General features: G+C 38.3%; 1 protein-coding gene across 9 annotated transcripts in view; it reads right to left on the bottom strand.

Moving 5' to 3' along the window:
* The window catches only part of ZNF385B (zinc finger protein 385B), a 178,205-nt gene that overhangs the window by 22,120 nt on the left and 128,198 nt on the right, over positions 1-27,887 (bottom strand). For all 9 annotated transcript variants that reach the window (XM_076342501.1, XM_076342500.1, XM_076342505.1 and 6 more), the window contains 2 exons: positions 17,277-17,387; positions 340-502 (listed from right to left, as the gene is read on the bottom strand). In XM_076342501.1, the coding sequence (XP_076198616.1) occupies positions 340-502; positions 17,277-17,387 (274 nt within the window). The remainder of the gene's footprint in view (positions 1-339; positions 503-17,276; positions 17,388-27,887) is intronic.

Genomic DNA, 27,887 nt, shown 5'->3' with positions numbered 1-27,887 from the left:
AAAAGGTTTCTTGTGCTTCAGCTAAATACATACATCTAAAACTTGCCCCTCCACCCACATCCATCCATTATTATTGTTGTATGAACAACACCCATACTTTATAAGAGTAAATTTCACAAGTTTAAAAAAAATAGACTTTAGCATTCAGGGACACCACGTTTCACAGATGTGAAAAAGTACTTCGATAATATCAAAACCAATCAATTCTGTACAAGAAAGCATAATAAATAGTTTAGAAAACACAAGTCATGGATCACTGTCATGCAACCAGATTCTCTCGTACAAACACCAAAAAAAGGAGAAAATAAAGAATGCATAGAACAAAAAGGTTTCATTGACCTGATTTGTCAGAGATGTTGGCTGTGACTGGCGTGGTGGAGCAGCTTGTGTTAGCCTTTGCGCTGTCCTTGGAAGAACCAACTTTGGGTTTATTTTTCGTTGCCTCTAGTGCTTTGACCTTCTTGGCATGTTTACTTCCTTTGTAGTGGGCCTCGGCCTGGCTCTACAAAGGAGAACAAATCAGGCTCACTTTTTTCTGTAGTTCCATATAACACAATGGATGACAAGGCAGAAGAGTGACACTTTCAATAGTAGGCACCATATTATTCCACCTAGAAAAATTTAGTAGCTTTATACTAACAGTTTTCCTCGATGTACGTTCCTATATATTCAAATGACAGGATTTTAATGAACGGTACATGTTTTCAGTAACTCGGAAAAAGAGGCTTTGAGATTACATAAAGCTCTGTCACTCCTAATGTAATTCTTTGCTTCCATGGCGCTTAAAGATTTAAAGCACTATACAAATGTAAACACTTCCAACTGAGAAAGATGCTATTCAGTTTTCATGTACTGTTCCCTAGTCCTTATTGCTTGTAGTTAGAAAGATGTACCATGCTGTAACATGATTAAATAATCCATTTTTCCTTCTGTTTGATCTAGTACAAATGTCATAAATTATTTTCATCATTACACTAACAGCAATTGAAACAGGCATTAATGACATTACGACTTTACTATTAGATCAAGCAAGAAGGGTTAAAATGAAGAAACACCATACCTATAAACTTCAGTAGACCCAAGTAAAACACTGAAAACTAAATACTTATCAGTCTTGACTGTTTTATAAATGGCCTTGAATAATTTTTTCCAAAAACTAAGAAAATTGGAACCTAAAGGACAGGAATGAGAGGAGCTTATATTTATTATCTAGGGTTTTGGGGTTTTTTGGCTAACGTGCTTTGTATATAATGTACTCTTCTTGGTCTGCCCAAACAGAACAGTGGAAATATGTAGACATGTAATGTTACTTCACCTTTGTCTTAAAACTATCTTCAGAAACTAGGTCAGTGTTTTTGAAGTCGCACAGCTAAAGCTATACACATAAATAAATGCCCATTTTTTCAGTGATTTTGAGTCCCCATTATCATTCCTGACTCCACATAACCAGCTGCCATGACAAATCAGGCCACTTTGTTAGGTACAAAACTAAGAAACTACATGCTTAATACAAACTCCAAAGCTTGGAAATTTCAACTAATGAATTTAAACGTTTTTCTTGACTTCTTAAGGAATTAATTTACCAAAAATGGGTAAGAAACATAATTTTATACAAAACAGTCTATTTTCATAACATTATACTATTCAGCAATAGCTTTACGTTATTAGTATTTCCAAACATCATTTTTAAAAATTACTTCAGCCATACTACTAGGTGCCTCTATTGAAGGTTACATATTAACTAAAAAGTTAATATTGTAGTTTATTTCAAAGTAAAACACTCAGAGAAAGCATGCTTCATGTAACCAGATGACCATACCTTGGCACCTGGCATATAAAAACATCAGTGCAAGTAAACTTTTACTATGTTCATGCAAAAACACATTCTCTCTCTTCAATTGATTAGGACTATTTTATTTAGTTCACTGTGTTAAATGAAGCGAGCCATGAAACAAGTCACATGCTTTTTATAAAAAGCAACTATAACATCTAAGACCTTTGAATTCCATAAAGAGTGCTGCCATAATGAGGAAAATCATTTTAAGATCAGCAGAAATAGGCATTACAATACAGTCACCTTGGGACAGCATGTAATAACAGTTTTATCACATGGCAGAGTGTAAGTGAAGAGTATAAACAGATCGACCAGTCAAGAGAATAGACAGTGTGTTGGAGTCCTCACAAAAATTATATGCACCGTTAAAACTGATGGAGAACTGCCGCTAAAATAGAGGAGTGAAGTTCGTATATACTGAAGCTTCTGAAGTGATTATACACCCTGTGGAACACAGTGCTTTCCACCTCAAAAGGATAGCGTATGTGACGTTGTAGCTGCATCTTGTCTTTTATAGGAGATTTCAGTAAGCAAGCATTCAGTAAGAAAGGCTGCTAGATAAGTTTTACTTTGAATTCCTTTGAAATTGAAATTTAAAAAAAAAACTTTATTATAAAAACAGTAGCGAGTCTACTCATCAATTGCTAGTAAACTATTTCTTGATTTTAAAACCTTTGAAATATTAACGTGTACAAACACAATTTAAGGATTATAAAGAAAGAACTAAACAGCTATACCACTACTACTACGTGCACTACTTAAAGGGACACTTGTCAACTTCTGGGTTGGACCTCGTCAGTTCTGAATGTGGGTAGAGAAGCACAGATCTGTTTGCAGCCTGTTACGTCGATGGGTCTTATGCAGGCACAGGAGTCTCACCCTGTCTCTCTCCACCCTGGCTGGGTTTTGTCCATTTCTCTTAAGCTTTGCTGTTGCTACATGATGCACTAGAAGGAGTGTTCGCCATCAACAAAATCAAATAAACTATTCACATGTTACAGTATACAAAAAGTGAAGCTAGAATTGAGGTGTACATATGCCCTTTCTGTTCCAACACTTTTAACTTTTTAAGATTTTCCACTCAAGCATTCTCAAGTTGATGATGTCCCTTTAAATATTTGAACTCTATGCTCTGCGCATATGTGTGCTGTTGACAGGATCATATGCTGCCTGAGGCCAAAGCTATAACGAGACGTAAGTGCACTCAAGAGAAAGACTTAGTAAGTCAATTCCTTGATAATAAGCCTTTCTGCTGATATTTGCAATAATAATGCCTGCAATATCAGTAATAACCTGCTACAGTCTTTGATTCCCTTCAGTCAATCCTCATATAGTGTACATGAGACCTGTTGAGAACAAACAAGCCCAGCCAGAATTAAAATTAAGATTTCCATAAACACAAAGCCTCATGGAAACATGGTGAATGGACTCACTTTTGATTTAAGTTTTGTAATTATTATAATCTTTTTATTATCAAATTCATAGTTGTACATTATAAGGCCAAAAGATATTGCTATGACTGTCTAAGTAGGGCTTCTGAAAACACCAGCCTTTTCCAAAACTGTTTGAACTAGTCCATATTGCTTTGGGGAAAAAAATTGTCCAACCTTGATTTTAAAGTAGCTAGGGATGGAAAATCTACCTTTGGTAAATTGTTTCAGTGCTTCACTTTGTCAGTTAAGTACATACCATTTATTTCTACAGTGAATTTGTCTAGTTTCAACTTCAGGTGGCTGGATTTTGTTAAACCTTTGTTTTTTAGGCTCTTTCAACTCATCTCTGTTCTGTGAGTAGAAACACAGATACTCTTTTCAAACATGAAGTTAGAGGAGCATTCCTTGAGGTACTGAAGCAATGTTTCCTAGCCACATAAGCGCTATTTTCTAACCCTTTCAGATACACCTGAAGTTCAGAGTTTGCTTATTATCCACTGTGGGATAAATAATTTGATTCAGTTGCCTTTTGGTAACCGAAATGCAGTATCAACACAGAACTGTGTTCTCTGTAACTGTGTTGCAAAAACCATTGGAGTTTTCTGGAGTCATAGTAAGCAAAAGAAAAAAGGACGGCTGTGGGCATCTGAAATTGTAACGCAAGCTCTGATTATTACTGGTACCAATTAATCTGATTATTAATGTCCTGATCTAACCTATTTTTATAAAATATTTGCACAAGTACCACATTAAAGGCAAACATATTTGCTCCAAGTCCCATTTAATACTTGTTTCTGACACAAATACAGCAATACAGTACAGGTTACGAGCTTTGTAACATACATCATTGAAATACTAAACATATCTCTGAAATAAGCCATGACACATAAAAGTTTCATTTTTAGTTAAGACAAGAAGCTGAACATTTATTTTCATTTTCTCTGACAATCCAAATGAAGTTCTGTACACACAAGGTTTAAAAGTCACATGTATAAAAGAAAGATAATTTACTGGTTTTAATATAAAGCCCCAGTAAAATATAAAATGAAATTAAGAGTAAATATCTTAGGGATGCAATATTTTAAATGGATATTGAATGTACTTTTTGATCATCATTAACATTAACTAAGTACAACTAATTCATGCAAATTCCGTATCATCAAAGCAATATTTGAGAAAATAAAAAAAGTTAGGAAAAGCCAAAATAAAGATATGTAAACTTAACGAACCTCTCTGTACTCATGTACTGTGATGCTTTTTAATTGCATAATAATTTATTCCAGTGTATAGGGCTGCATTTACTGTAGGTATGAATCAATTCTACAGTCAAGTAATTCATCTGTGCCACAATTCAGTATTATTGGAATATTTAATTTTTTATTTCAAAAAGTTTAAGTTAAATTTATTGCTTATATAATCAAAATTAAATGTCACCACTGAACTATTATTATTATAAATTTTAAATTAAATGCTTACTAGGTTAAGAAGGACACTTTTTGAAAAAGTGGAATAAGAAAATATTTCATATGAAAGAACTCCCTACCTAAAAGAAAAATCTAATTTCTACTTAGTTCTAAAACTGACTGTGGTCTACTAGCTTGATATATACACATTGCAACATTTTAAAATGGAATCCCCTGACTTATTAGAAAGTATAGAAAGTCATCAAGTACTGGCCAGTAAGATTTAATGAACAGGAAAAACTTTAAGCTGCAATGTGATATTAAATGCCAGAATGCAAAAAACATCTTTGTACTGGCAGGCCAAATTCCACAAAAGTGTTTATGCATTTGCCTGGCATTACTTTTTGATCAACAGGATGCATATTTTAAGACACTAAACATATGTCTAAATCTTTAGAAGACCATGGCTTAGTGAAAAGCTGTATTTTTGAACTCAGTTGCAAATAATTAAAAACATCATTGACAGACAAATAAATATGCAATTTTATCCCATCGTTTTTCAAATTTCTACACCTTAAAATGGTGGGAGGATCTTGTCCTCTCTTTAAGCAATCTAGATTTTTAGTTCCATTCACAGTATTTAAGTAGCAATTAAAACCCCCCAACCAATTAAACCTTATGGTTTTTTTTTTAAGAAAGCCTTCTATGCTATAAGGATTAATGACTTGGTTATAAGAAAGGACAAGTTTTTCCTCTCTTAAAAATATATTTCATTGAGACACACATATGATCCAAATGTTACATTTTATTTAAAATCTAAAGTTAATTGCTACTTTCAACTCCAAAGTATTAAGTTTGAAATCTAAGCATCGGGATGTTAAACTGTGAGACTACATACAATATGTTAGCCTTATATACCAGATTGCATCTAATGAAACATGAACAATGCAAATCTTCATCTTCTACATGTAAACATGCTTTCTAAAATAAATGTATCATTAGCATATTATAGTGATTAAAATAACCTCAGTAGCTTTACTTTGCATAAACTTAAACGTGTATATGTATAGATATGTATATATAGAAAGATACAGAAAACCAAGAAATACACAGATCATACAGATTCATTGATAGTGTTACCTTTAAAAAAAAATTTGAAATTCAGGTAAGACTGCAGTACAAAAGATTACAGAAAATTATCCCTTTCAGGAGCAATGACTGACAGTATATTTGAAATCAGCACTATTCATTTTGACAGTTCACAAGTGACTGAGTTTTAGAATCTATTTGGTGTGTGAATGACTAATTAACTGAAATTACTACTACATAAAGAGACAAAATATTAACCTACCAGATCCCTTCAATGACAGCCTGATGCAAGGTTTGACTAAGTCTAATGGTTCAGCGTGTATGCGTATGATCAAGCTTTTTTCAGGTTTCTTCAGGATCAGCTGAAGTAGCCCTTCAATAGGGCTTGATGGAAATAAGACCATTGGACCGCCAACACTTAAGCTGAATGCTTGAATTTGCTACCACATTATCCAGTCTGACAATTAACATATAAGGTTAAATATATGTAGAGCAGCATGACATTAGGAAGGAGAAATACAGAAATAAAGGGAGACTCAAGTATCCCCATGGGAAGTCTGCGTTCATGCCTTAAGCTCTGCAATACCAGGTAAGTGCCACAACTAAATGGAACTGAACACGGTGGCTTGTATTTCTTCTCCCTTGCTACTGCATCTTTGTAAAGCAGGAATTCCGCCCTGCATGGGAAGTCTTCTCAACAGCAATTTTATCTCAAATGCTGTACTCATTTGGTGTCAATACAATGGTAATCTCCAATGAAAAATATTTTGTTGAAAATACCACAAAAGCTTCTGCCAATAACAGTTCAACCACATAGACAATTTACAACTGGAAAACTTAAGAGATATGTAATAATCCTGAAAACTTCTATTCTGCTCTGGAGTATCTACAAAGATAAATTCTTCCTGCATACCATAAAAAGTTTTACATAATTTTAAGCTACAAAAAAAAAAAAAATCTAACATGTCCTAAATATAGTCATAACATACACTGTAGAATGACCACCTCTCAACATCTGTGTACCTGCCCACTTTTATACATCAAGCTGATTCCAATTCCAGGGGGCATATCATTAATACAGAATTTCCTTATTTTATAATTATTTCCGAATATTTACAACATCCTCATAATATTCAGGTCTTTATCCTAAATTATCAATAGCTTGAATTACCCAAGCTTACTGTGAAATCAGTAGAATTTGTGTCTGAAAGATCTAAATAAGGCCTAAGTAGTGCTAGAAGATAAGTAATAGAATTCTTGTAAAAGCACGGACCTAAGCAAGGCCATGACTTCCAGAATTCCTGATAACTACAGAATTCTATCATAACTACATAGTCTCAAGTACAAAAAGATTCATTGTTTTTGCAGGTAAAGCTCTTAGTGTGGAAGTAGCTAGACTAACCATAACTGCATTCAATCAGGCAGTTAGGACAAGTGGTTTAATGAAGTGTGTGCAGCATCTGTATGAGACCTCTCCTGACATGGCTGCAATGGTGGTGGTCCTGTTAGAGAAGGCATCTAACGGTGCAAGACTGGAGGAGCACAGAAGGATTTATATCCATAACATATTGTCATTTTAATTCACAGCAGGTCCTAAACCACAAAGCTCCCTTTCTTAAAATAGTAAGAGGTTTACCAAACATTTGATCACATAGTTTACCTATTAGAACCATATTGTAAGAGTATGCATATTTATGCGAGTAGTATATAAATTAAGAATTTAGACTAGAATCATAACTTTAATAAAAATTACATGAACTAGTAAATTAGGAAGTGGTGCTGAAAAATTTAGTTTTATCTCATTTGATATTAATAATAGATGCAATTGAAGAAATCTGCAAAACTGAAGTCTTCATACATTTGTTATACCAAAGCTATGCATTATTTTTTCAATTCTGTTCTCAATGGATTTCTAAAACCTAATTGCTCCAAATAGTAAGGTAGGTTACTATTGAAAAGGACATAGAAAAATCAAAAAGCTGTGAAGATCAGCCATGTCATAAGAAGTCAACTCATATTTTAAATATCTAACCAAACTTAGTTAAAAGCTCTGTTAAATAGCTGTTATTTGAACAGAACTTTCAGCACGTTATAACCCTGTACCCTATAATCACGCAATATTTCTGTCATGTTGGAGCTAACAACTTCCATCATTTTGTCAGTTCTGCCTACAAAACAGAAAATTACCTTCACAAGTTCCTGAGATTTATGCTTTTAATTACCTCCTATCCGCTTCACTACCCTCCATACCCAAAGAATCAATATAAATAGTCTTATTTACACGGCAAATGTAAAACATTTGACAAAAGACGATGACAGTTCTGTAGATTTTCATTTGATGCTATTGATTATTTTGTGTGTTATCTTTTTGACAGCATGAGTGATTCATTCAAATTTGCAAAGTTAACATTTGGTAATACTTGCCTAAACTTCAAAAATTTGTCTTCTGGCTTTTTAATTTATCTTCACATCATTTTTATTAGCTATAAATGCATTCAACAATAAGATGTCCTTCAGCATCTCTTAATGCCCGTTACATCTGCTTTTTCTGATCTGCCTACAAGGTGTTTTTTCTCGATTTCTGAGTCTTCACAGGTGACACCAAAAAGCAGTACTGACTTGCAGTCATTACTCACAGAGCAACACACTGCGCAAACACAAGTTTATTTCAATCAAATGATATTCTATGAACAAGATGGTACCTGCCAGGCTGTATCACAGTCAAAGACCTTTCTACAAGAAACAGAAAGCGTGCAGAGGGAAGCAGATACTTCTTTTAGATGCGATCAACAGATGACAAACTCTTGATTTCCAAAACAAAAAAAAATGAACAAAAAACCATGTGGACTGCTGGCATAATGTATTCATGAGTTTGGAGTACAGAGAGGCCTGGCTGCTGAGGAAAGGGACTGGATTAGCACTGACATTATCGTATAGTGCCCAAGCTCCAAAAACTCTGTGGACTATCAATACAAATAACGAAGGAGAAGAGCAGAGAGAAGTTACTTGAACATAAGATGATGATTCACAGATATGGAGAAAAAAGCAATTCTGTTGAAGCCAAACAGGTATCCCTGCAACTGCAACTCGCTTTTCTCTTATGGCTGCAAGCTACCGTGTCAGACGCCACAACAGAATATAATAGACATATCGGGGACAGTCTGGCCAAAGCTCCACAGCTGCTGGAGGGACTTACTGCCACACAGCAGCTGCAGGAGATGCTGCAGATTCATCTGGCAGCCAGAAGGAATGAGAAAGAACAAGCCAAGAGTAGGCAAAGAAGGAATCTATGTGGGATAGAAGACAGCCATTTTTCCCTTTGCCCTGTTGCTACTGGACCCTCTTACGGGTATCATAAGGATTCAGCAAACTCACTCAAGCTGCTTTTTGTTTCTTCTAGAACGTCTGTAATATAAATAATTAATATCAACAAACCAGACCTATGTAATTAATATGAAAACTTATTTAGCAAAGCTTATCTATAGTCCACATAGATATATCATGGGTTTGGAACGAATCCCAGAATTCTTAAAAGGAAAAAAAAAAAAGATATTTTTTCAAAGGCTAAGCTAGATCTTTCTCAGCGTGTCTTGCTTCCTCTTGGTGGAATACAGTTACGTCCCTCACTCCGGTGGATTTTAAGGAAGCGTAAAATCTGACTCACTATCACAATCTGTTCCATTAAGAGAATTCTTCCTCTTCTGCTGCATGGTCTCTGGTGGTAGTAAATATAACTGAGATATTTCTCATTTTTTCTGAGCTCGATTATAACACAAGACCATAGCTTGAACTTTACTGACACACTAGTCATTGCTGCACTGGAACACATACTGTTTCAACATCATGTAGAAATTAAAAGATAAAATGGTGTTAACAGATATTTTGATGCAAAGATAGAAACACCTATGTTTATTCTAATATACTGGAGAAATCCAACTGTAACTATTAATGGATAGAATTGCCCTTTTTTTTTAAAAAAAACCAGTTTTTCATAGATGTATGTTCCTCTGCATAACAGAATAAAGTTTATGCAGGCTGGAATAAGTATCTCATTGACTATTCTGACTAATCAATCTCATCAACTACCAATCCTCATAACACTATTCTTCCTAAATTGAGATTTCCAACTTAATTCAACAGCAGTTGACTCCTGGTATCTACCATCATTAAAAATTAATTTAGGAAAAAGCCCTTTTCTCTATTCCCTCCCCACTTTTTTTGCCATTTAACTTCCCTTGAATTGTTGAGAGCTCTAACAACTTTCCAGTTTTCTGGTATCATAATCTTGAGGTCAGTTAACTTTCTCCTATTTCTTTTAATGGTTTTTCGCCTCACTAAATCCTGCTTTCCCCCTCATTTAAAAAAAGAAGGAAAAAAAAAAGAAAAGAAAGGAAAAAGAAAATAGAAGCAAACCTAATGAGTGGGGATTCAGTTCTAGAAACAGGCATCCAGTAAAATTTGGGATGTCATCAGGTGTCCTGCCTGACCTCCAACTGCAGGTCCTCTGTCAGGTCTACCAGCCTGGTGTGGATGTCCCAGATACTCAAACAACAAGACACTTAGGTTTAGGCACCTAATCCCACTCTAAGTACCAGCTAGAGCATCTTAACTAGAGCATCTTAACTAGATCATGTGATCATGTAAAAAATATTGTTGAAGCAACCTCAGTTATTACTGTTGTCAGGTCAATACTACTATTACAGATAAAATTCCAATTCAAGGACCTCAAATTTCAGGCTATTACAACAACTTTATTTTGGTGTTACTTCACAGAGATGGCATTTTATTTTTCTGTTTTCTGTTTCTCAGGACTTTGGACCATCCAATCATGAGAGGGCTTTAAACTAGGTTCGAAGGGGGAAGGGGATAAAACCAGGCTTGCTAGAGATGAGCCGAGGGGTGGCGTGCCGATGCCAGGGGCGAAATCGATAGCCCAGCGCAAGTGCATCTACACCAATGCACGCAGCATGGGCAGCAAACAGGAGGAGCTGGAAGCCATTGTGCAGCGGGACAGATATGACTTAGTCGCCATCACAGAAACATGGTGGGGTGACTCTCATGACTGGAGTGCTGCAATGGATGGCTATAGACTCTTCAGAAGGGACAGGTGAGGAAGGAGAGGTGGTGGGGTGGCCCTGTATGTTAGGGAGTGTTTTGATTGTATAGAGCTCAACGATTGTGATGATGGTACGGTTGAGTGTCTATGGGTAAGGATGAGGGGGAAGGCCAACGAGGCAGATATCCTGCTGGGAGTCTGTTATAGACCACCCAACCAGGATGAAGGGGTGGATGAAGCGTTCTATAAGCAGCTGGCAGAAATCTCTCAATCGCTAGCCCTTGTTCTCGTGGGGGACTTCAACTTCCCGGACGTCTGCTGGAAATACAACACAGCAGAGAGGAAGCAGTCTAGGAGGTTCCTGGAGTGTGTGGAAGACAACTTCCTGACACAGCTGGTAAGTGAGCCTGCCAGGGGAAGTGCCTCGCTCGACCTGCTGTTTACAAACAGAGAAGGACTGGTGGGAGATGTGGTGGTCGGAGGCCATCTTGGGCTTAGCGACCATGAAATGATAGAATTCTCCATTCTTGGTGAAGTAAGGAGGGGGGGCAGCAAAACCGCAACCATGGACTTCCGGAGGGCGGACTTTGGCCTGTTCAGGACGCTGGTTGAGAGAGTCTCTTGGGAGACAGTCCTGAAGGGCAAAGGGGTCCAGGAAGGCTGGACGTTCTTCAAGAAGGAAGTCTTAAAGGCGCAGGAGCAGGCTGTCCCTGTACGCCGTAAGAAGAATGGGCGGGGAAGACGACCAGCCTGGCTGAAGGGGGAGCTTTTGCCGGGACTCAGGAAAAAAGGAGAGTTTACCACTTGTGGAAGAAGGGGCAGGCGACTCAAGAAGAGTACAGGGATCTCGTTAGGTCGTGCAGAGAAGAAATGAGAAAGGCAAAAGCCCAGCTAGAACGCAATCTGGCCGCTGTCGTTAAAGACAACAAAAAAAGTTTTTACAAATATATTAATGACAAGAAGAGAGCCAAGGAGAATCTCCATCCTTTATTGGATGCAAGGGGGAACATTGTCACTGAGGATGAGGAAAAGGCTGAGGTACTCAATGCCTTCTTTGCCTCAGTCTTTAACAGGCAGACCAGTTATCCTCAGGGTACTCGGCCCCCCGAGCTGGAAGACGGGGACGGCGAGCAGGACGAACCCCCCGTAATCCAGGAGGAAGCAGTCAATGACCTGCTACGCCACCTGGACACTCACAAGTCTATGGGGCCGGATGGGATCCACCCGAGAGTGCTGAGGGAGCTGGCGGAGGTGCTCGCCAAGCCACTGTCCATCATTTATCAGCAGTCCTGGTTAACGGGGGAGGTCCCGGACGACTGGAGGCTTGCCAATGTGACGCCCATCTACAAGAAGGGCCGGAAGGAGGATCCGGGGAACTACAGGCCTGTCAGTCTGACCTCGGTGCCGGGGAAGATTATAGAGCGGTTCATCTTGAGGGCACTCACAAGGCATGAGCGGGACAACCAGGGGATCCGGCCTAGCCAGCACGGGTTCATGAAAGGCAGGTCCTGCTTGACCAACCTGATCTCCTTCTATGACCAGGTGACCCGCCTAGTGGACGAGGGAAAGGCTGTGGATGTGGTCTACCTGGACTTCAGCAAGGCCTTTGACACCGTCTCCCACAGCATTCTCCTAGAGAAGCTGGCGGCTCACGGCTTAGACAGGTGGACTCTGCGCTGGGTCAAAAACTGCCTGGACGGCCGGGCCCAGAGAGTTGTGGTGAATGGAGTTACATCCAGTTGGCGGCCGGTCACGAGCGGTGTTCCCCAGGGCTCAGTACTGGGGACGGTCTTGTTTAATATCTTTATCGATGATCTGGATGAGGGGATCGAGTGCACCCTCAGTACGTTTGCAGACGACACCAAGCTGGGTGGGAGTGTTGATCTGCTCGAGGGTAGGAAGGCTCTGCAGAGGGACCTGGACAGGCTGGACCGATGGGCCCAGGCCAACTGTGTGAGGTTCAACAAGGACAAGTGCCGGGTCCTGCACTTTGGCCACAACAACCCCATGCAGCGCTACAGGCTTGGGGAAGAGTGGCTGGAAAGCTGCCTGGCAGAGAAGGACCTGGGGGTGTTGGTCGACAGCCGGCTGAACGTGAGCTGGCAGTGTGCCCAGGCGGCCAAGAAGGCCAATGGCATCCTGGCCTGTATCAGAAATAGTGTGGTCAGCAGGAGTAGGGAAGTGATTGTGCCCCTGTACTCGGCACTGGTGAGGCCGCACCTCGAATACTGTGTTCAGTTTTGGGCCCCTCACTACAAGAAGGACGTCGAGGTGCTGGAGCGTGTCCAGAGAAGGGCAACGAAGCTGGTGAGGGGTCTGGAGAACAAGTCGTATGAGGAGCGGCTGAGGGAACTGGGGTTGTTTAGCCTGCAGAAAAGGAGGCTGAGGGGAGACCTCATTGCTCTCTACAACTACCTGAAAGGAGGTTGTAGCGAGGTGGGTGTCGGTCTCTTCTCCCAAGTAACAAGGGATAGGACGAGAGGAAATGGCCTCAAGTTGCGCCAGGGGAGGTTTAGATTGGATGTAAGGAAAAATTTCTTTACTGAAAGAGTGGTGAAACACTGGACCAGGCTGCCCAGGGAAGTGGTTGAGTCCCCATCCCTGGAGGTATTTAAAAGACGTGTAGATGAGGCACTTAGGGACATGGTTTAGTGGGCATGGTGGTGTTGGGTTGACGGTTGGACTTGATGATCTTAGAGGTCTTTTCCAACCTCAATGATTCTATGATTCTATGATTCTATGATCCCTTCTGTAGTACAGTTTCTCCTGGAGTTGACAGAGGTTGGAAGGGGTGGTCAATCTGTTTATGACAGAATTTATTAGCAGAAAAACACAATTTCCAAATTGACCAAACTGCAGCTAATGAATTGTAGAAAAGGACAGATAGAGTATGATGGCGAATGCCTATGAGTACAAGTCAAAACCCATCATTTCTTTTTTGGAAGAGGATAAACAGATCAGGCTAAAACTAGACCAAATTTTGAGTTTGTCTGCAATTTTCTTCATGTTGTACTTTTAAAAATTGTTTTAAGTACAGGAGACTGGGAGATCCTGAAGAATTCAGTTAGGAAACACTCTCTTCAAATTATAATATGGTAGAAGAAAAATAGCATCATCCTAGCAACTTCTATTTTTCAAAATACAGAAGGCATCACTTCAACATTAGATATGTTTACTCCCACATTGGAGACAACCTATTTTAAAATTTCCTTCCGTCCCTGATATCAGACTTTTTCTTCTTGCAGATAGCTGCAGATCCCTGCCTCTGAATCTGATGCCAGAACACTCACCAAAGCTAAACCTGCAGACACACTAGCAGAAGAAAACAGAAACCTTTGCAATTTACTGTATTAATTTAGTGGGAGGTTTGACAATTACAAATTGACTAGTCTGAATTTTTTCAGTCTATTGATCCAGACCAGTGAGTGTCCACAGTGTGAGAAAAAGATTGCAGGCAAGGAAACCAACTTTATTCTTCTCACAGCCAAATATCCACTGGTCTGTATGTTACTCATGCAATAGATAAAGCACTACTAGAATCGGGTCAGAATCTTCAAACACCATGCAACTGAAATTCATTTAGGAGAACAAAAGTAAGAAAACTACTTAATAGCTTACTTCTGTCATTTCTATTTCATTTGCTTGCATAATTTAGGTCAAAGGAAGTTCAAAGGAACAAATGTCCATCAACAACAAGGAGCATGTCAGCCTTGTAGAGCTAGAATAAACTGCAAGTGTGAAGTGGCTGTACTAAAAATCTCATTCTGCAATGTGCTGTGCTCAACGTTTTAATGCAGGTTATCACAGTTTGATGCCACCTGAAAGGCTCTCAATATATTCTTAGGATGTTACATGGTGGAAGTGATTCACTGAAAGATTCAACAGTTACAAGGTTCACAAATATCTGACTCCCTTTTCCCCAATCCGCAAACACAGGATAGATTGTAAAGACCATTCCACACCCTAAGCATAATTTCACATTATAAAGGGATCATAAAGAAAAATACAAGCAAAGAGTCCAGATTTTTATTTCTATGAAGGAGCTTTTAACAAGCTAAGAAAGAACTATGCATCATCTTTTCAAGGAATAACTGCCACAAGAAAATATTTGCCTATGCACGTTGTGTGTGTAAGAAAACTCCATCAAGGGCTTACAAAAGAGTCTGCAGAGCTCAGTTGAAAGGCCGTTAGCATTACCTCAGTGAAATTATGACAATACAGATTATGGGAGGGTGGTGGTGAGAATAATATCTGAATAAAAGAAGATCTCACTCTCTCAGACAAAAAAAAAGGCAACAAACACTTAGACAAATAACTCTCAAGGTCAAAAGACTGAACCTGGAGGAAAGATTTAACATCCTATGTAAGCTTTCCAGGAGAAGCTGAATAATCCGATGAAAGGCTAGATAGCTTTTAAAATAGAAGTGCTATACTATGAAAACTCATTCTCCAAATATTCCTGTATGCCGTGGTTATGAAGTATTTGTGAAACTTAAATTTATATTTAAGTATTTTCTAGTATTAATAACACTACTAGAATCTCAGCACATTCTAAAATCAAATTTCCAGGTTGTTTTTGAATGTCCTGGTAAAGCAAACTGCTGTAGAAAGGAAGGAACTGCATTTTATCACTAACAGCAGCGCAGTCATGATACTTCATCCTTTCTTACAACCATCCATTACAAAAGGATGATGATATTTTCTAGTAACTAGAACTGAGCATATTGATCACATTTAGAAAGAAAGGAGCACGATACTGTATGAATACACCCACCTCAGAAGAGGAAACAAGGCTATAATCTGCCATGCTTTTGTGATGTTACTACTGAAAGCAGAATACGATACGCACTTTTTGTTCTACTTTGTGACTAAGTCTAGATAGGAAAAATTGCTTGGCTGGAAGATGTACAGAGTGATACAATATTTCAGCTCTTTTTTTTGTTTTAAGCCACTAAGTTGTGACTCAATCAGTCTGCCTGAAGTGCTGTTTGTCTACCTGAATGCCAGTGCAGACAAAGTGAGCGACTCCTCTAGGGACAGGACCCATCATCAGAGGGACCCTGACCTCAGGAGAAGAAGGAAAAGCAGGAACAGGCTGAGCTGCCTTTCCTGGTGACGGAGTAAGGTCCTGCTCAGAAGCAAGATTCAGATCCATGGAGCCCAGGGAAATTTTCAAAAACTTTATTGGTTCCTTGTTTTAATCAGTAAAAGTAGGTATCTGGACTAAGTATCAGAGCAGAAAGATTTTTTTAACCTTAAATCTTAACCTTAAAGAGGAAAGACAAGTGACCTAAATTTTAAATAACGACTTTTGAAATCAGTTAACTAAGTAGATATTGCCACTTCAAAGAAAGTTTAATAAGCTTGTCAAAAGATGACAGATTTAGAAATCAATTTGAAGGTAAGATAGCACTGCTTCAAAATCCTTACCAGCCTAGACAAGAAAGCCAAACTGGGGAAACCACTTTACAAGACACTTTTCAAAGTGGAATGGTAGAGGCAGAGAAAATCAGAGTAATAGGTAATGGGTGCTTTACTGCAAATCTCTAGGAGCACCAAGTACTCGAAGGCTTTGAGGAGGTGTCTGCAAACTATTCCTTAGACTGAAATTATAACAGCGAAATATATAATATTAACACATCACTTAAGGATTTGTTCTTACACTTGAGATCAAAAAATCTGAGAATTTGCAGGGTTTTTTTATTAGCTTAATGACATTAGTAAGTAGTCTCCAAGAACAAATACATATTTTTAAAGTGTCGAAGATCATAATTTTCTTAGACATAGTTTTCTTGAATTTCCTTAATTTTCAAGCTACTCAGGAAAAACATTAATTGGATATATATTTTAAACATATCAGTCAATATACTCTTTTGTAATGCATTTTTTTAATTGCACCTCAGAAAACAGTTTCCTTGAACTTTATCATACTCAAAAAGACAGCTAGAAGTAAATGTTCATATATATTACAAATGAAAGTTACTGGAAGAGTGACTTTACTAAGAAATTGGAAGACATATTATCAGGAAGGATATAGGAACAACAGGAAAAAGATATTTCTTCTAGAAGAAGAGCGGGTATGACATGGAGAACTCACAGGGAAGATTTTCTGCCTGCTCCACCTCCCCACCCACCCCCCCCCCCCCCCGTTTTTAAAAAAAAAAAAAAAAGATTTCTTTTTGCAGTACCTTTTGAAGGTTACTGGACTGTCAAATGGGATATTGTCAATGGACGTGGCATTGGATATTGTGCCAGACCCTTTCAAGAAAATCAAAGAGCCATGTACCTCTATGGATTTCCACCTCTGAGGGGACAAAATATTAGCCCAGCAGGCTGAGCAGAATGTAGGCAGAACTGGAATGATTTGTTTGGGAAAAAGTGGTTTAGATTAATTATACCTATTGTACCAAAAAAAAAAAAAAAAAAAAAAAAAAAAAGGAATGAAAATAGCCAATACTCACATCAGAGTTAAAGCGAAGCTGGCAGACGTTACAGGAAATTACTTGTTTCTTCTTTGGGGGAATGGACACTCCAAATGTATGGTTTATGACTGCTTTTTGCACAGGATCCATCTGGAGAACAAACAATAATCAATTTACAACTTTTCAGAGCAATATACAGTACAGAAGAAAAATAAAAAATAACTTTCTGCTGGAAGCTTTTTTTCTTTACTTTTTTGAGATAAACAGGAGGAAATAAAATTTCAGCCCTCATAATAATTAGATTTAACACAGGTTAGGGAATTGGTAGCATGCCAGAGCTTATGAAGAAAAGGCAGCACCATTGTTGCTGCCATCCCCAGGCTACTAAACAGTTCCTCCCCCAACCCTGCACATCCTCCGTGCTGCAGGGCCCCACTATCGTGTCTGAATTGCAAAGAGCCCCCGAAAGCCTTCCCCTATCACTTGCTGATCCAACAGCCACATTACGAGAAACCACTTTTGTCCCCTAACAAATCACTGTCATTTATCTCTACTTGTTTTTCTGTTCAGTGATAGATATTAGCATTTATTTGGAAAACATTTTCTCCTGGAGACCTCTTTGTGAGAAGAGGTCCTTTTCAGGCTCCATTAGAAATGTCACTCGCTGGGAAAAAAGGTCGCAATCCCCAAATATTTCCATGCAGAACTGGCGAGTGACAGAGCCCATGGGAAGGCTGAAGTTCGGAGGAACACACAGGGAGTCTTTGCACCAGGAAACGGTACTGAAGTCACCACGCTTCAGAAAACATTTTAACACTGTGAAAAATGCGAGATAAGTGAAGCACTGAATATATTAAACCTAAATTTGACTGAACATTTTCAGGAACTGGGAACTGATTACATCTTTGCTAAATACTAGGACTCCCGTTGGTCACCAGTTTAGAATATCCTCGATCACAGAGAGCTCTGTTGTTAACACTGCAGGAGCTGGGGAATGGCACTGGATGTTAAGGAAAAGAGATTATAACTGCTACTGCATCAAGGCCTCAATTAAGCATAATATGTCATTTTTCCTGATATGGCATGGATACACATTAAAATTAATTTCCTGACTCAAAAAGATTCAAACATGTTTTTCTAATTTATACGAAACAGAATATCTGCTCTGATCTCACAGCTGACCCTGCTCTGAGCAGGAGGTTGGACCAGATGACCTCTGTGGTCCCTTTCAACCCGCATTATCCTATGAGCATCTGTGCATGTGTGGTCCTCCATCCTTATTTAAGATGAGAAATGGGTTCTGAAGAGTAGAGGGCAAAAAATGGCAGTCTACAAGAAAAGATAAGTGCTCATTTCCCAACCCTGTTTTTAAACTAGCACAGAAGAAAATAGTTCAATTTGTTATAAAGTTGTATTTTTCTGAAACTTGCTTTGCAGTCACAGCGATGTTTTTTTTCCTTTACAGTATTATTTGAAGAAACCAAACCTGGCTGTTTAATCTTGGATGGTACACATCACGTATTTGATACTAAGCTGATTTACAAAAGGAAGAGAGAAAAGTTGAAGGTACTGATTCATTAGTTAAAGAATTATAACAGTAAATTAGATGCTTCCAGACTTTCTAAACCTGAGGATAAAGATTGTAACTTTCCCTTCGTACACATTTAAGCTTCCAGAGAAGCCTGCACTAATGAGGATTTTCTCCACATGTATGGACATGCACAAATACACAAATTCAAGAAAAACATAATGCATCATATCTGCCTAAGAAGACATTCTCCGATAATCTATTACCTAACATTAAACACTTGCTTAACAATTTTTTTGGACTACAGCTACATAGGTTTCTTGCTACATTCCTTTTAAACCAAATGCATGATTTTGCAAATATCATTGCTAACATTTTCTAGAGAGATGATATAATTTTTATCAGCTTTTGCCATTAAATACTGTATTTCATTGCCATAGGGGTACCATATTAAGACAATTACCAAAGTAAAAACACCTTGTCTAGAATGAACTACTGAATTATTAAATGACACTACAGTGTTGTTACAGTGAATGTGATAAAGTCTAAAAAAAATCTAAAATAAATATCCTTATTTCCTGTTTCCTCTGTTTCTAGAATATAGTAACAGTCCAAAGTTTAAAAGCTTAAAATGTAACAAAAAAATTCTGTTTCTGACTTATACCATTTATTGCATCACCCTGCATAACATATCACAATTATACATGCAGATTAAAAGTTTTTTGAGCATCCATTTTATAATAGATATGCCAGTCAATATATATTATTACATTTAGAATATATATTAAAAGATTGTCATATCTTTAGGGAATAGCTTTTTTTTTTCTTAAATGGAAGATGTGTTTTGCTTTTCAACTTTACTAATTGTCAGATTGGGTAATCTAGAACAAAAAAGTAATGCTGAAAAGTACCTCAACCATTTGAAGTGTCTGAGATCGGTGAAAAGAAATAGCAAAAATACCCACTAGCGTCTGCAGTCCCGTTTAAAAAAATAAAAAGGCAAAAAGAAGCAGTGATCAATGATTCCTCTGTGCATTCCAGATAACAATCCACAGCATTAGCGTTAGGCAATTCAGTTCAAAGCCATACAATGCAGACTATGCACAAAGTCCCAGTTTCAAACAGATGTAGCAGCACAAGGACAAACTCTCACAAATAATACAGCTCACGCTGCCTCCAGAAAGTACCACTCGGGATCCCCAGGGGAACGGTTAATGATCCTTCCCAAACCGGAGCCCCACATGTAGCCTGGTCATGATTAGAATTCAAGAAGTGCAACATTAACAATTAATAGGTTTTAAATATATCAGAAACTGGGGTGGATTACAGCATGCTGGAAAAATAAAATAGTATCTCTCTGTTAGAAGATTAATGCTGCAGGGTAAACCGATCTCAGATCACCACACAAAATTATCTTCTTCACTGCATGGAGGGAGGGAGTAGGAAAGAGGGAGAGAGAAATTTGTTGAGGTATATATTAGGAAATGATGCGGCACGCTTTGCCCAGTGGGGAACACCGGTATTTAAAAAACAGTTCTATAAAACAAAATAATAACAGAAGCTAACAGCTACCACAAATGCAAATAAAAATCTGCACTCTGCTGTTTATGCTATGGGAAGAATTAATTAAGCGATTCACAGTGCTCTGGTAGCCATAACTAAGTTTAACAACCTTTTAGTCTTGTTCTCCTATCTCAATCGGTTTAGTAAAAAGTTAAATGAAAAAGTCTTTCCAATAAAGTTGAAGATACTATCTTTTTGCAACAAGTCTCCTTAAAACCACCTGAACTATCAAAGTAAGCAAGGATTAACAGAATCTGGACAGGTTTCAGCACTAATCTACTACTAATTCTTCTATTTCCCGATTTCAGAATATGCAAACATGAGAAATACTCTACAACTACTGAGACTGGTGAGAATGACTTTCAAAGGACTTAAAAAATGCAAATGTAGCAACAGACAATCCAAAAGCATAGAAGAACTGCTGAACTCTACTGAAGCTCCATCTAGCCTATCGTTTTATCCCCCCAAACAATCATATGTAGTTATCAAGAGAATAACAGGAGCAGCACAAACATATATGGCATTTCCCACAACTATTTTCACAAGGTCCACATGTTTTTCCAACCAGAAATTTTCCAGAGCCAGGTGTTTTCTGTGTATTTGGTAAGTCCCAGTGACTTTCTCTTGCATAATCACCCCTTGAACTGTTGTAAACCGTTACCTCCACTCTTTGCAGTGAGTTCCAATGCCTACAATCTGCTGTGTGAAGAAACAATTCTTTCTGTTTAAACGTAGCTCCATGCAACTCAATTTTATAACGCCTTTACCACATCCCAAGTTCTCTCTGCGTTCTCAGTCATTCTGTGCCTGGAAACTATTCCATTCCTTTGAGCATCCTTGTTGTCCTTCTCAATTCTACCACAATTTAACAAATTCAATCAAATATTTTGAAGACATGGACAGAAACCATATGCAATACTCAGGGTGGATCAGTACTGAACTCTGAGCTGATGTTTTCATGGAATCACTATTATAAACCTGAGATCTCACTCCCATGCATTAACGGCCAATTCATATCACATTACTTTTTACGTGAAGTTTTGTGAAGATTTCCTTGCGTGTGCATCACTTTACATTCATCTAGATGGAACTTCACCAACCATTTATTGTCTGACTTCTCAGTCTCATTAAGCTCTTTCACAATGTTTTGGTCTTTCTTTGTCCTCGCTATGTTGGAGAACTTCACCATTAGCAAACTTCCTCAGCTCACCTTGCAAGTATCTTTTTGGCATGTAAGGATCCTCTTATGCCAATTTAGTTTTCTTAAAAATATTTGCCAAGGGTTTTTGTGAAAACCCTATTGGAAATTCAAAATATGTCAATTAAAACATCCTTATTTACAAGTTTGTTGGCCCCTACAAACAAGTTTGTAAAGAAGGATTTCTCTTTAAAAAGGAATTACGTTGACACTTTACAGGCAGTTTACAGTATGAGGTGTCCTCTTATATTATTCTTATTGAGGTTTCTATTAATTTGCCTGGCAAAAATATGCCACCCAAAAGCTTACATTCTCCATGGAATGGGTTTTAAAAACTTGCATAATGTTTGCCACCTTTCAGTCCTCATGTACAAAAGCAGTTTTATATGAGCTGTTACACATTACCATCAGTAATTCAAAAATTTCATCCTTGAACTCTAACTCTTGCTACCAGAAACTCTCCCTGCCCTGCTGTATGTCATGGTACCACAGATTCTTCTGGTGCCTTCTGGGAACTGAACCAGACTACTAAGAGATGTCAAAGTAGGCATAGGAAGGAGAAAAAAAATTGAGCAAGTGCATCAGGAGAACTCCTTCAGTGAAACTGAAGTTCTGGTTATTTTAAAATAAATTGCATTGATCCTGTCAAGAGGTAAGTTGCTGCAAACAGAAAGGTTAGGTATGGTTTCTAAGCCTTTTGTTTAAATGAGGTGACACTACATTGCAAGAAAAGCTGCTTTTTGTGATGTTGGAAATCCAGAATATTTGTATTAGTTTTTGCTCAGGGGCAATCTCCAAGTTTAAAGTTTGGATAAACCCATATGCTTATCTGAGTTGAAGCTTCTGGTGCTTGCCTAGTATCCAGGGCTAAACTGCTGGTTACACGTCTGAGCTAGTGATAGTGCACTGATTTATATTTGCTATTTCTACCTAATGACCTAATTTCTAAGCTTTCATTCTCTTCCTGATCTGCTTTTGCTACTGAAGCACGCTAAGCAAGTGTCATACATTCTATTGCTACCACTCCAACAAAAATCTACACCCGAAAGCTCTGTCTCCTCGTAACAGCAGCATAACCTTAAATCTGAGTAAGGTTTATAATTGTGACTGGGAATTTATGCCCTCAGTTCAGTTACCTCTCATTATGATGTAACTCATGGGTCAAATCTAGAGTTGTCTGTTAGAGAAGCATTTGTAAACAGAATATTGGTAAGTGGGTATAAGAGATTAAACTGAGTATCACTCAACCATTGGGCATTAAGAAGCTTCTGAAAAAACACTGAGCGCGGCCCTACGGCATACTGTGTTGTTTTATTCTGATAAAGCAAAATTTTAAACCGTATGTGGAACAAACTGATAATATAATCCAATGTTTCCCTCTGGCAATCAAAGGGAGAAAACAGTGGCATATATAAATTACCAATGCAGGGGCAGCATCTAAATTAAGTTCTGGGATTTTTTTAAACCATTGGACAACACTCCTTATTTGTGTGCCATTATTATTATGATGATGATGATGATGTAAGTAGACAAACAGCAACAAACATCATGTAGATCAGATCTTTTCAACATCCTTCTAGATCACAAGGCCTACATGAACTCATCCTGTGTTTCAGCTCCAGTTGTCAGGAAAGCCAAGCACACTGCCACTGTGGAAAATGACTGTACGCTGAAGCTTATCGTAAATTCTGCCATATATACACAGCCTCCTATCATAACTGTACATATTCTGATGACTAAATTAGCGACAGAAGTGAATACACATACTCAACAGAGCACATATTTAAAATGCCCAGCATAAAATCAGAAACATTAACATTGTGATACAATATTTGGCACACTTGGCCAACACAAACTAGCAAGAATGTGTCCTCTCCACATTTGTGCTGCTTTTGTCCCAACAGGGAACATACTTCTCATTTGGCTAATGCTAAGTGTAATTTACTGTTCAAATGAATGAACATTCATTTGAATGAATGAATACTGTTATAGATTTCCTTGCTTATTTTGCATCACCAGGAACACTTGAGTCAGCTCTACCGATGGAGCTCTACCTGAAAGGATGTTGTAGCAAGCTGAGTGTCAGTCTCTTTTCCCAAGTAACAAGTGATAGGGCAAGAGGAAATGGCCTCAAGTTGCGCCAGGGGAGGTTTAGATTGGACGTGAGGAAAAATTTCTTCACTGAAAGGGTTGTCAAGCATTGGAACAGGCTGCCCAGGGAAGTGGTTGAGTCACCATCCCTGGAGGTATTTAAAAGACGTGTAGATGTGGTGCTTAGGGATATGGTTTAGTGGTGGACTTGGCAGTGCTAGGTTAACGGTTGGACTCGATGATCTTAAGGGTCTTCTCCAACCTAAACGATTTAATGATATGCACAACTTCCTTTTCTTCTGGAAATGTCATCAATGCTCCTCGCGTATCAGCCCTCCTCAAGTAGCACAGGGCATGTCCCCACAGATATGTATTTCTGTATGGTGAGCTTGCAGTTCTCTAAACACCACCTCCCCACATCTCTATATCTATGCTCTTTACAACATTTTGGGGTTTGAAAACCAGGCAGATGTAAATGCCCAATAACGAAGCCAGGGGAGAGCTTCTGTCAGATACCCAGCAGCCGATTTAGAGACTTGTGCGAATGTTTAATTAGAACAGAAAGAATAATTAATTTACAACATTATAGGTGTTTTTACCATAATCCTGTGGTCTAACTGAGGGTTGCTTTAATCACAGTTCGTGATTTAACAGGCTCTCTTAATGTACTTACACATAGCACATTTGCATAGAGCATGAAATCTGGATCTCATTGAAATCAAACCCAACCACACTCAGGTTGCAACAAGTCCATGATTTTATCTTTTTTTTTTTTCTTTTTAAATTTTGAGTAGACGTCTTTCCCGAAGTACAGAAAGACATAAGCATCCACTAAGAAAGAAGTCAGACCACAGGGACTAATATCTCCCTCCCCTCCCACATGGTTCCCAAAATACAATAACAACATCGCACTCTGAAGGCAAACCTCTCTGCAACTTCTCACTGTGTTTGTCTCTCCCCCTCTTCATCAATTTGGCAGCAAGCTCCAGCTTCTCTAAGAAAAACAGTGGCTGTGATAGCTGTGACCCTCCACACACTACTACTAGTCAGTGAAATCAGCCCAAAGGCATTTTAAAACAAAAATCTTGCTGTAATTCACTTGTTAACATGTCAGATACTACAGCTATCCATGAAGAGTTGTTGAAATAACAGTGAGTACTTAAAAAATAAAAAAGGAAAAGAGACACCTTTGGAGTGCATACTTCTACTTCATTGTTAGTACAAGACAACGAAAAGGGCACCCAGAGCTGGGAACAACCTTTTATGTCTTAAAAGAGGTTAAATACTAATAAATTCAGCTTCTTCATTTTTCTTTTAGAGATTAGGTTTAGCTAATTTTATTTTTGCAAATTCCACATTATTTCTGTTAACAGAGTTGCAGGGCTGGAATCCTGGACTTGGGAGACTAATTTTCTGTCTCCGGCCACCAGCAGATAGGCTTTCCTACATTTTTATGTCTAGTCCTGTGGCATAATGCACAGCCACTTGGTGTGCTACCCTCTTGCATGTTTCGTTTTTAAAGTCCGGCTTGCAGGGAAAAATGAAAAAGGGGATGATTCTCCCTCTGTGTCTGTATCCGCAATCACACAGAAAGGTGAAAGCAGTATCTACAGCAATTTACAGGTTTGGTTTAGGTCAGAAGGAACCATTATGTCTGATTTCCTGAAAAATGCATGACACAATTTCATGCACTGGGGAGTTTCAGCTCTTCCTATTATGATGTCCGATAATTTGTGGTCAACCAGAGCCTAAATTTTTTGGGAAAAAAAAAACCCAACACCTTGATTTAGGACGAGAGGAAATGGCCTCAGTTGCGCCAGAGAAGGTTTAGATTGGACATGAGGAAAAATGTCTTTACTGAAAGAGTGGTTAAACATTGGAACAGGCTGCCCAGGGAAGTGGTTGAGTCACCATTCCTGGAATTATTTAAGACATGTAGATGAGGCACTTAGGGACATAGATCATAGAATCACAGCATCGTTACGGTTGGAAAAGACCTCTAAGATCACCGAGTCCAACCATCAACCCAACACCACCATGCCCACTAAACCATGTCCCTAGTAAGATTTGTCCTCCAGACCCTTCACCAGCTTTGTTGCCCTTCTCCGGACACGCTCCAGCACCTCGACGTCCTTCTTGTAGTGAGGGGCCCAAAACTGAACACAGTATTCGAGGTGCGGCCTCACCAGGGCCGAGTACAGGGGCACGATCACTTTCCTACTCCTGCTGGCCACACTATTTCTGATACAGGCCAGGATGCCATTGATGACATGGTTTAGTGGACATGGTGGTGTTGGGTCGACGGTTGGACTCGATGATCTTAGAGGTCTTTTCCAACCTTAATGATTCTATTTAAGTTTCCAACTATGATAAATTTATAACATCTGTAGTCAATTATTCCCACAGTTAAAATCCACATCTTACCATGTCTATTATAAACTGCTTGATCTAGTTGTGTTTCACTATTAAAGGTCACACTAATCTCAGATACTTTCTGAATGTGTAGGCACTTGTGCACTGCAATCGGATAAGCTCTTAACCTTCTCTTTGATAAACCAGTAAGTTCCTTAAGCCTCTCACTATAAAAGCCTTGATTCATTTGGTAGGTTTTCTCTGACTCCTTTTCAGATTTTCAATATGCCATTGAAACATAGGTACTAAAAGTTAGAACAATATGCTCAAATATACTTTCCCTTTACCTACTTAATTACATCCTTTTTCTTTTAACAAGAAATGCATTAATCTTCTTGCCTTAGCATCGAATTGGGAAGCACAGCCCTAAATCTTTACTGACTTGCCCATTTATCCATCTTGTGTGCTAGTGCAAATAATTTCACCATCACACACCCTTCTCTATCTGAGGATGTGCTCTGACCCAGCTTGGGAGAGGGAGCTGGCTGAAATATGACCACATTGGGAATCTTACCTTGAAGCGGAGACTGCCTTCAGCAGGATTTTCACTTAGAAAGTCTAATTTGCAAGACTTTGTCGGACCAAGCTCAGGAGGCCAAAGATGAATCCCAGCCTTCCCAGCAGAATTTTGTTTCTCCTAAACCAGTCCAAAATAGTGGTTTAGACCAACACAAGCAAAAGGAAAAACATTCTACACTGTCCAACTGAAATAAAATCAGGGATTTTCTAATCTTTTGCTCTTCTGCCCTCCTCCGTCTTTGCACTTCTCTGGCTTAAATCAAGAAACTCTGATATTTAAAAAAAAATAAATCAGGTAAATAATCTCTCCCTACCCCCTCTCTTTCTCCCTGTATAATGTGATACGATTAAGCACAGAGATCAAAAGAGAATTGAGAAAACACCTTTTAATTCTTTTTTACTATTATTTTTTCAGTGCTGGGAATATTTCCTCTGCCCTTCCTTCCCTCCATCCACGGATATATTTATTGCATGTTAAAAATAATTTCTGGTTTAGAAAATCATAATAAGGAGAGCCTTAGAAAAAGTGTTCTAAAAATTAAATACCACTGTTGTTTTAGAAATTGTCGTGTCAAAGATTATTACGATTTAATATTTGATTCCTGTAGAAAGACTTAACCCAAAGAAAGAAAGAATTGGTGAGACACCATAGTAAAAAAAATTTCTGAACCTGGTCTCAGTTTCTTGTAAGGCTTATTCTCAAGTGAGGATATAAATACATAAAAGGATTGTGTCTGTAATGTGAACACCAACAATAAATTTAACCCTTATGGTAGAAAAATGTCAAATTTTCTGCTCCAGACAAGATTGGAGATTTTTGTAGGTGAAATAAAGAAACAGAAAGCTGCTGAAAATGTTGTGGGATAAAAGAGAATTCCCCCCAAGCAAATGGAGAATGAGGAAAAAAACAAGTATCTGAGGTTTAATGCTTTTTTTTTATATACTAAACTGAACCAGCTTTAAGTAATCAGTAGCTTCTTTTTTAATCCATCCAGATTACTCCTCTACCATAGTACAAGACTTTGTAAGATGAATTTTTAGGACCATGAGAGACCAAACTTGAGAAAAAGAACAAAGTACAAACCCAATGGTTAAACTAAGAATCAAGGAATATGACAATTTCCCTTCCCTTTGTGGCTCTGCTGGCTCACAAATTTAACAGTACATGAGTCACTTCACCTAAGCCTTATATAATTAATTTGTAAAATGGGGATAAAAATATTTGCAACCTCACAAAAAGGCTGAAAGGTCTAAATAACATGTTTACAACTCTTCAAAATCATCTGATGCTATATAACTGCTATTTATTATTAAGGCTGCTGTTATTCAGAACACTCGG

The sequence above is a fragment of the Aptenodytes patagonicus genome, chromosome 6 (assembly GCF_965638725.1).
Source record: "Aptenodytes patagonicus chromosome 6, bAptPat1.pri.cur, whole genome shotgun sequence".
Lineage (NCBI taxonomy): Eukaryota > Metazoa > Chordata > Aves > Sphenisciformes > Spheniscidae > Aptenodytes > Aptenodytes patagonicus.
The sequence above is the reverse complement of the archived record's forward strand: the minus strand, read 5'-3'. Positions and strand labels throughout refer to the sequence as shown.